This window comes from Berghia stephanieae, chromosome 10, assembly GCF_034508935.2.
Source record: "Berghia stephanieae isolate SIO BIC M18660-M18661 chromosome 10, UCSD_Bste_1.3, whole genome shotgun sequence".
Lineage (NCBI taxonomy): Eukaryota > Metazoa > Mollusca > Gastropoda > Nudibranchia > Aeolidiidae > Berghia > Berghia stephanieae.
Window position 1 is genome coordinate 14287991 of NC_088369.1, and position 11014 is coordinate 14299004.

The 11014-nt window shown below is 39.4% G+C and overlaps 1 protein-coding gene across 1 annotated transcript in view; it reads right to left on the bottom strand.

Annotated features, from left to right (window-relative positions):
- Positions 1-1541: 1541 nt before the first annotated feature.
- The window catches only part of LOC144980693 (uncharacterized), a 36605-nt gene continuing 27132 nt past the window's right edge, over positions 1542-11014 (bottom strand). Inside the window, 4 exon segments of the mRNA XM_078928377.1 lie at positions 1542-1932; positions 2746-2906; positions 5108-5344; positions 6964-7098. Of these exon segments, the coding sequence (XP_078784503.1) occupies positions 1716-1932; positions 2746-2906; positions 5108-5344; positions 6964-7098 (750 nt within the window). The 3' untranslated portion in view covers positions 1542-1715.

Genomic DNA, 11014 nt, shown 5'->3' on the forward strand with positions numbered 1-11014 from the left:
GATTTATATAGGTAATATAGACCCAAATAGTTCCAGATTTATATAGGTAAAATAGACCCAAATAGTCCCAGATTTATATAGATAATATAGACCCAAATAGTCCCAGATTTATATAGGTAATTTAGACCCAAATTGTTCCAGATTTATATAGGTAATATAGACCCAAATAGTTCCAGATTTATATAGGTAATATAGACCCAAATAGTCCCAGATTTATATAGATAATATAGACCCAAATAGTCCCAGATTTATATAGATAATATAGACCCAAATAGTCCCAGATTTATATAGGTAATATAGACCCAAATAGTCCCAGATTTATATAGGTAATTTAGACCCAAATTGTTCCAGATTTATATAGGTAATATAGACCCAAATAGTTCCAGATTTATATAGGTAATATAGACCCAAATAGTCCCAGATTTATATAGGTAATATAGAGCCAAATAGTCCCAGATTTATATAGGTAATATAGACCCAAATAGTTCCAGGTTTATATAGGTAATATAGACCCAAATAGTCCCAGATTTATATAGGTAATATAGACCCAACTAGTCCCAGATTTATATAGGTAATATAGACCCAACTAGTCCCAGATTTATATAGGTAATATAGACCCAAATAGTTCCAGATTTATATAGGTAATATAGACCCAAATAGTTCCAGATTTATATAGGTAATATAGACCCAAATAGTTCCAGATTTATATAGGTAATATAGACCCAAATAGTTCCAGATTTATATAGGTAATATAGACCCAAATTGTTCCAGATTTATATAGGTAATATAGACCCAAATAGTTCCAGATTTATATAGGTAATATAGACCCAAATAGTCCCAGATTTATATAGGTAATATAGACCCAAATAGTTCCAGATTTATATAGGTAATATAGAGCCAAATAGTCCCAGATTTATATAGGTAATATAGACCCAAATAGTCCCAGATTTATATAGGTAATATAGAGCCAAATAGTCCCAGATTTATATAGGTACTATAGACCCAAATAGTCCCAGATTTATATAGGTAATATAGACCCAACTAGTCCCAGATTTATATAGGTAATATAGACCCAATTAGCTCCAGATTTATATAGGTAATATAGAGCCAAATAGTCCCAGATTTATATAGGTAATATAGAGCCAAATAGTCCCAGATTTATATAGGTAATATAGACCCAAATAGTTCCAGATTTATATAGGTAATATAGACCCAAATAGTCCAGATTTATATAGGTAATATAGACCCAAACTAGTCCCAGATTTATATAGGTAATATAGACCCAAATAGTTCCAGATTTATATAGGTAATATAGACCCAAATAGTTCTAGATTTATATAGGTAATATAGACCCAAATAGTTCCAGATTTATATAGGTAATATAGACCCAAATAGTTTCAGATTTATATAGGTAATATAGACCCAAATAATCCAAGAGTTATTTAGGCAAAGGTGACCAAATAGTTTAAGAATTATTTGGGTAATATGTCCCAAACAGTCTAAGAATCTTTTGGGTAATGAAGCTAAATATGAAATTCTAGTTTTTGTTTTTTGTTGTTGTTGTATTTTTAAGAAATTCATCCTTTTCCAATAATAAAACAATTCAACTTCACCTAAGCTTTTCTGGCTACAACATCATTCAGAAGCACCAATACCACCCCGCATTATTCTTTTTTTTTCCAATCGGTAGATCGATGACCCATGACATCCTGTGTTTATTTGCCAGGTGGAGCGGATTTGGGACCAGGTCTGCGGCCTTTTCCCGCGGCGCTTCCTTTCTTCTTTCTCCCAGCTTTCGGCGATGTCTGAGTGTCTTCTTGTTTCTTGGGACGTTCGCGGTCCTCCCGCTTTTTCACGGACGACTGCTCGGCCATCTTGATGTCGCAGCGAGCTCTAAGGTTTTCCCAGGCTTTAGGGAAGCCAAGAGTGATTCTGTGTGGTTGGGAAAATATCGGAATTAGAAGTTGTACCAGTAATATTTATAATAATACTATTTATTTGATTACATCAAATCTCTCTTAAACGTAAATATACCCAGAGCTGCCTACTTCAACTTTCAAAAATTCGTAATTTCCAAGGGGAAAAAGAAAGAAAAATTCACGTTAAATAGATTTAGAAATAACCAATTTGCTCTCAGCATGATCCAAAAATGCTCCAAAATCTGAATATAGGTCCCAAGGAGCTAAACTTTCCTTTTCATCAAAATTTATTGAATCAAAGTGACCAATGCAGTTCTGTAGCTGGAGCCAAAAATTCATATTTCTACGCATTTTTCGTAGCACTTGGCATGTCTGATACACCGTCAAGAAATCGTCAATCCTCCCTCTCCATTCACCTCGAAATTAGGTCTACATCAAGAAAATATTTTTTCCAGCTGATCTTTCTCTAGTGCAGCTCCAAAAATCTGGAATTCCATGTCTTCCACAACCAGAAACTCTCCGATTTTTAACGCTTTCAAGTCCAATTTAAAAACTGAACTGTTGAAATCAACCTTTACTTAATTTCAGTGCTGTACTTTTTCTTTTATTTCCCCTTTGTGAATAGATCTACGTGTTTTATTGTAAAGCGCATTAGAGCATGAATTCATGGAATTTGCGCTCTTTACAAATGATTTATTATTATAAACCCATTTTATTTGTCTAATATTTCCTCTGCATCGTAAACATGCATTAAAAATCCACAAATGTGACCCACCGTCTAAAAACAGTATAATGTCATTGTCCACACCAATTTATACACACTCACTTGTTATTGGAAACATCCAATTCTCTGACGGCCGCTAACTTGCATATGGATTCTGGTAGGGTCTCAATGATGTTGTCAGAGAAATCCAGGTACTCGGCTGCCTTCATCTTGTCAAAATCGCCTGGCAGAGATTTCAGGTCGTTTCCGGCACAATTCAATCTCTGCAGAAAATATACGTGAAAAATACACAATTGTTTTTGTTTTTTTGTTTTTAATAAGGGTTTTACGGCGATTGGGAAACATTTAGGTCATATCAGTAGTTGTTGTATAAATAGTAGAAGTAGTAGTAGTAGTAGTAGTAGTAGTAGTAGTAGTAGTAGTAGTAGTAGTAGTAGTTAGTAGTAGTAGAGTAGTAGTAGAGAGTAGTAGTAGTAGTAGTAGTAGTAGTAGTGGGTAGTAGTAGTAGTAGTAGTAGTAGTAGTAGTAGAGTAGTAGTAGTTAGTAGTAGTATAGTAGTAGTAGTAGAAGTAGTAGTAGTGTACGTAGTAGTAGTAGTAGTAGAGTAGTAGTAGTAGTAGTAGTAGTAGTAGTAGTAGTATAGTAGTAGAGTAGTAGTAGTAGTAGTAGTAGTAGTAGTAGTAGTAGTAGTAGTAGTAGTAGTAGTAGTAGCAGCAGTAGTAGTAGTAGTAGTAGTAGTAGCAGTAGTAGTAGTAGTAGTAGTAGTAGTAGTAGTAGTAGTAGTAGTAGCAGTAGTAGTAGTAGCAGTAGTAGTAGTAGTAGAAAAGAGGAAGAAAATGGGACAGTCAAAGACGTCTAGAATTGCAATTAAAGCACCAAAGAACAAGTAAAACAAAGGGGAATTGGTTCAAATAGGGAATAGATGTAGATTCCAAGAGCACACTATCAGTGTACTTAGTTTAAGATCAACAAAAGGTCATATCCAGACACAAGAACAATTATCCATTAAAAGGAACAAACTCAATTGTTAACAACAAAAATATAACTATTAGTACATAACAGACAGATGATTTACAAGGAAAAAAATATCAATTCCAAAAACTAACAATTTACATTCGACTGTTTCCCTCTCAGCCAAGGACTCCGGCAAGGGCAAGGACAATACCGAGTAATCCCATTCCAAGACAAAGACAGAAGCCAACTCAGAAAACAGAAATAGGGGGATAGGAGACACAGCAAGTGACCTCCTGGCTACCATGGGAGGTCACAAGATCCCAATCAGAAACACTCAATTAGAAATAAAATAACATTTAATGGGACATTAATATGTGGTCTATGGCATCCAGCCGCAGCCATCGTTAACATGACACTAGAACCTTCTAGGACTTATAGCTTGACGCCATTTTTTAGTTTTGTGCAGTGCAGCGTGTTGGTAAAGCTCAAGGAAACAAGTGATTCCATTGGTTGAACTGTTGAATACAACTCACGATTTGTTTTGTTTTGCGACCAAGGACTTGTCTTTTGACGTCATTTTTAGCCAGTGTCAGGCCATACGTTAACGATGGCTACGATCCAACCGGGGGTCCGGACGGCTCAGTTTGTAGAGCACTCGCCTCACAATAAAGGGGACTGAGATAAATCACGAGTAATGTTCAATGTTCATGTTTATTCTTATGTTTTTAGAAAAGAAAAAACAAAACAAAAGCAAAATTTAAATAAAAAAGGAACCAAAAACAAGTTTTTAAAAAATATATGAGCTTTTATATAGCGCAATATCCACTAAACGTGCTTATAAAGCGCTTTACAAATGGTCCCTGACCAATAGCAACACGCAACATGTAGAACCAGACATGGGACTTGTTTGGCGATAGTACACTTTTATTTCCGGCAGAGAAAACGCTGTTAACGCTGTCAAATCTGAATACGGTGACAGAATGTGAGTAAAGAGCCCTTTCTAAGGACTCAACTATGCACCGAGCGAGGCTCGAACCAAAGACCTTCCTATCCGAAAGCGAGTGTCACACCACAAGATCACATAGCCATCCTAAAAGTCATTTAAGGAACACTTGGCTATCTTAAAGCCCTACTACTAATGTGAAATGAAATGATATAAACTTAAACTTAAGAGTTTAATTTGGGCAATATACACTAAACGTGCTCAAATCGCTTTACAAAGGGTGTCTGGCCAACAGCAAGACATAGGCGATCTTACAATTATTTTTTCGACAGAGGCAACGCTGTTAACGGCCAGGTACTCTTTTTACACCTGAGTGCGGTGAGAGAATATGAGTAAAGAGTCTTTTCCAAGGACTCTACTATGCGCTGAGCGAGACTCGAACCCAGAACCTTCCGATCCGAAAGCAAGTGTCAAACCACTAGACCACATGGCCGCACAAAAAAATTTGATATGATAAGACAAGACATGGCGCTTATCAGGCGATTCGAAGCCCAAGTCGTCGCTCACCTTGAGTCTGTACAAGTACGGGAATCCCATCGGCATGACGTCGATGTGATTCTGAGAAACGTCCAAAATTTCCAAGGATGCCAAAATGTCTACCCTGTCCTGGGGAAAGTTGACCAGTTCATTGTTGGACACGTCCAGGCGTTTGAGCTTGTTCAAGCTGCCAAAGTCATCGGGCATCAAGGTCATCCGATTGAAGCTGAGGTCAAGTTCTTCCAAGTGACACAGTTTCAGCAATCCCTGAAGGAGGTGGGGGGGGGGGGGGCAAGCAAGAGTGTTCAAATTCAGATTTTAATTTCAGGAGTTTAGTTTTGGATTTTTAGCTTTAAGAATTTAGTTTGTTTTTAGAGGTTTAACATCGCTTGCTACACATTTAGGTCATATCAGCACTGGTAAAAAGAAGAAATTGGAATAGTCAACATATTCTAGATTTACAATCAAATAAAAAAGTAAGAAAAAGGGGAATTGGTAATAAGGAACAGGTGTAGATTCCAAGATCATACCACCAATGTACTTAGTTTGAGATCGCCTTAAAGTCTCATCCAGACACCAGCATAGGATTCCACTAAGAGGAACACACTCAATCAAATGTTTACAGAAAACCTACATAACTAACAATACATAATAGAGAGATGATTTACAAGGAAAAAATTGTCATTCCCCAAAACTATAACTATACATTTGACTATTTCCTTCCCAATCCAGGACTCCAGTCAGGGTTGGGACAAAAACTAAGTAATTCCATTCCAAGACAAAGACAGAAAACAACTCGGAAAAGCAGATATAATAAGGGATAGAAGACACAGCGTGACCTCTTGCCCACCATGGGAGGTCAACGGAACCGCCCTGTAAGATTGAAAATTTAGAATTTAAATGCTCTACAAACATTTTAGATAAGCTCCTGGGAGTAGAAAGATTTTACACAGCAAAGGACAGCAATATTAAAATTAATAAATAAATCCCCTTTATTTATCACCCCATAGGGGAAATTTGTCTCTAGGGTCTATTCCAAGGGAAGACTGGAGTAACCCAGGCGTCAGCCGCAGTGCAGCGCCGCAAAATGAGGTGACTTGCTCAAGGGCACACAATGTAGCAGGTATTATAACTCGGTACCTTTTGGGTACGAAGCAAAGACCCTACCGCTGAGCCACGCTGCCCCATAACTAAGAGGTTAGTGCCTGTATCATTTTTGGATCAAAGTTGTGAGAACGGAAGACAAAAAGGAGGAGAGGAAGAGGAGGTGGAGGAGGTGGAGGAGCAAGTGGCGGAGGAGAAGATGGCGTCGGAGGAGGAGGAAGAGGTGGTGGAAGAGGAGGAGGAGGAGGAGGAGGAGAAGGAGAAAGGGAAGAGGAGGAGAAGTTGGAAAGGATTGGTGGAGGTAACAGAGAAAATTAAATCAGTCGACGACTGATACAAATGTTTCTACCGGTAAAAATTGGGTGATGCCGTTCTCCGTGACTTTGATAGACTCAGCAAGTGGCGGAGGAGGAAATTGCGTCGGAGGAGGAGGAGGAGGAAGAGGTGGCGGAAGAGGCGGAGGAGGAGCAGAAGGAGAAAGGGAAGAGGAGGAGAAGTTGGAAAGGATTGGTGGAGGTAACAGGGAAAAGTAAATCAGTCGACGACTGATACAAATGTTTCTACCGGTAAAAATTGGGTGATGCCGTTCTCCGTGACTTTGATAGACTTGAGGTTGTGGAGAGGAGGAGGAGGAGGAGGAGGAGGAGGAGGAGGAGGAGGAGGAGGAAGAGGAGGAGGAGGAGGAAGAGAAGGAGAAAAGGAAGAGGAGGAGAAGTTGGAAAAGATTGGTGGAGGTAACAGGGAAAAGTAAATCAGTCGACGACTGATACAAATGTTTCTACCGGTAAAAATTGGGTGATGCCGTTCTCCGTGACTTTGATAGACTTGAGGTTGTGGAGTTGACTCAATCCATCTGGAAGGTCCTCAAGGTTGTTTCTAGAAGCATCCAGATACTCCAGGGCCCTGAGCTTGCATACCTTGAACAGGAATGAAATGGATGCTAGTTAGTGCGACTATATGGGCTAGTGGTATGACACTCGCTTTCGGATCGGAAAGTCCTCGGTTCGAGCCTCGCGCTCGGCGCATAGTTGAGTCCTTGGAAAAGACTCTTTACTCACATTCTCTCACCGTACTCAGGTGTAAAATGAGTACCCGACCGTTAACAGCGTTGTCTTTGTCCGAAAAAATTGTAATATCGCCTAATAGGCGTCATCTCTCGTTCTACGGGTTACGTGTTGCTGTTGGTCAGGGACCCCTTGTAAAGCGATTTGAGCACGTTTAGTGGATATTGCGCTATATAAAAGCTCAAGATGCTAGTTAGTTGTGATACATTGGTACAATACTACACCACCAATCACCTAAAACCTTAATCCCCCCCCCCCCCCCCCCCATTTTTTCCCTGCCCTATCAATGTTTTTGTTTATTCGCCTTAACAACGCCACTATCACATCATCTCATGCGTCTGTAGTGTTTCATCCATCCTGTTTTGTTGATAAAGGGGTAACCCGAAACGTCCACAGTATCTGTCTTTGTCTAATAAATTGAAACTTAGTATTCAATCCTTATCGCTATTTTTTTCTTCGAGCTTCAAGCAGCAACATTTTCATTATTCCTTGTGGAACATAAGGGCTTCAACAGTACATCTCCATCGTATTCTGCTCTTTGTCTTCATATTCATCTCTCCCCAGGATAATATCCATTAAAAGTGCTCAAGGCGCTTTACAAGGGGTCCCTAGCCAACAGCAACATTTAAAATGAAGGACGAGACAAGACACCTGTTAGGCGATACTGCAATATTTTTTCGGACAAAGACGACGCTGTTAACGGCCAGGTGCTCATTTTACACCTGAGTACGGTGAGATAAAGCGAGTAAAGAGCCTTTTCCAAGAAATCAACAATGTGCCGGTCGGGACTCGAACTCAGGACCTGTATGGTTTGAATCCAGCCATCTGGAGGACTGGTTTCACACTTCCTAGGCGATTGAAACTATATATAGTATGCGCTTGGCTAAGAAGCTCATAACATTGCCATCCGGAAGTATAACGGACCAACACAAAAAAACTGTGTGTATCCATGCACGTTTATAGTCAGGTTAATACAGTTCAGTGAGCATTACTCATAAACGTGGATGGCAAAAAAAAAAACAATAACAAAGACCTGTGTGGCGTCATCTTCGAACTATCTATACTGCCGTACTCAGGAAAAACCCATATTTAAATATTTGGCCAGAAAACTCGTCCTTCAAAGACGAATTTTCTGGCCAAATTTTTAAACATGGGTTTTTCCTGAGTACGGCAGTATAATCCTTCAAAGACGAGTTTTCTGGCCAAATTTTTAAATATGGGTTTTTCCTGAGTACGGCAGTATAATCCTTCAAAGACGAGTTTTCTGGCCAAATTTTTAAATATGGAATTTTCCAGAGTACGGTAGAGTAGTCGGTTTCAAAAATTCATGACCACACTCTTTAACTCGTATCCTTGAAACCGTCGTTGTAATTGGATTCAATAGTCTGATGTCACGTCGCCAGCAACGGCGGCCATCGTGGTTCTAAACAAAGGAAATCTGTACTTTTTATTCTCCATGCTGGCTAGAACTTTTCATAATATGTCTTGTGATCAGAATGTGTAAAAGTCAAAACATGATCAAATTTATAACGTTTTTATTCCCTCTGGATACGCTTTTATGCTCGTCGGAGAAATATTCCATAAGGCGTCCGCCATTGTTCCGATAGTTTAGAGCCAGTTATTAAGTTACCATGCGTCATTACGAGGGAAATGACGTTATGACTGTTGAAGCGTTATTGCGGGATTTTTGACACACCTTAAGCCTGCTCGGACAAGTACAGCTGGTTGTTAACAATAATAGGATACAGGAAGTTGACTTCACTCTTTTAAAAAAATATTATTGTTATTGTTTTTCGGACGCAAGCTGTGTGTTGAGTTTTCACTCCATTCGCTCAATCAAGACTATAGATAGAATGCGCTTGGCCAAGGAGTTCACAACATTGCCATCCGGAAGTATAACGGACCAACACACAAACTCTGTGTAACCATGAACGTTTATAGTCAGGTTAATACAGTTTAGTGAGAACAACTCACAAACGCGGATGGCAAAAACAATAACAAAGGCCTGAGTGACGTCATCTTCGAACTATCTATAGATAGAATGACGTTGACGTCATTCGGGTCCTTGTTATTGTTTTTTTGCCATCCGCGTTTATGAGTAATTCTCACTAAACTGTATTAACCAGACTATAGATAGTATGCAGATGCCGTCACTCAGGCCTTTGTTATTGTTTTTGCCATCCGCGTTTGTGAGTTGTTCTCACTAAACTGTATGAACCAGACTATAAAAGTTCATGGTTACACAGAGTTTGTGTGTTGGTCCGTTATACTTCCGGATGGCAATGTTGTGAACTCCTTGGCCAAGCGCATTCTATCTATATAAACGTTTAAGGTTACACATAGTTTTGTGTGTTGGTCTGTTTAAATAAGGACCAACACACAAACACTGTGTAACCATGAACGTTTATAGTCAGGTTAATACAGTTTAGTGAGAACAACTCACAAACGCGGATGGCAAAAACAATAACAAAGGCCTGAATGACGTCATCTGCATACTATCTATACTTATAACGGACCAACACACAAAACTATGTTTACCATTGAACGTTTATGGTCTGGTTAATACAGTTTAGTGAAAATTACTCAGAAACGCGGGTGGCAAAAAAAAAAAAAAAAAAAAAAAAAAAACAACTAAAAAACAAACAAAGAAAAAACAATAACAAAGACCTGAGTGACGTCAATTCCGTTCTATCTGTAATATAATCGTTAAGGCAAACACATAGGTAGTTCCCTCTAACGGTACGATTGATTACCCGTGTAGAACACACGAATATTGTTTTAAAAGTGCATACCATCTATGTCAATAAATACCGTGTAGTATGCTTAGATTTGTATTTACCACAGCCATTGTTTGCATTGTGCGGCTTTGTTGTCTTGTGGTATGACACTCGCTTTCGGATCGGAGAAGGTTCTAGGTTCGAGCCTCGCTCACTCGGCGCATAATTGTCTCCTTTGAAAAGGCTCTTTACTCACATTCTCTCACCGAACTCAGGTGTAAAATGAGTACCTGGCTGTTAACAGCGTTGTCTCTTTCCGAAAAAAAAATGTAATATCGCCTAACAGGCGCCATGTCCCGTCCTACATGTTAAATGTTGCTGTTGACCAGGGACCCTTTGTAAAGAGCTTTGAGCACGTTTAGTGGATACTGCACTATATAAAAGCTCTTTTTTTTGGATTCCGAGTGTTTACATAACGATTGTCCGAGGGGCGTGGTTATATTCCCTTCCACTATATGTCTATTGAGACGGAGGGGTCAAGAAAAACGTTATGTTAAACCTTTAATATCTGAGCTTTTATACAGCACAGAATCCACTGATTGTGCTTCAATCGCTTTGCAAGGGGGTCCCTAGCCAACATCAACGTTTACACACGTAGGACGAAACATGACGCCTGTTAGGCGATACCATCATCATCATCATCATCATCATCATCATCATCATCATCATCATCATCATCATCATCATCATCATTATCATCATAATCCCCCTCCTCCTCCTCATCATCATCACCACCACCACCACGACCAACACCACCACCACCATCATCATCATCATCATCATCATAATCCTCCTCCTCCTCATCATCACCATCACCACCACCACCACCACCATCACCACCACCACCACCATCATCATCACCATCATCATCAAAATCATCATCCTCTTCCTCGTCCTCCTCCTCCTAATTATCATCTTCATCATCACCACCGCCACCACCACTACCACCATAATCATCATCATCATCACCACCATCATCCTTTTCCTCCTCC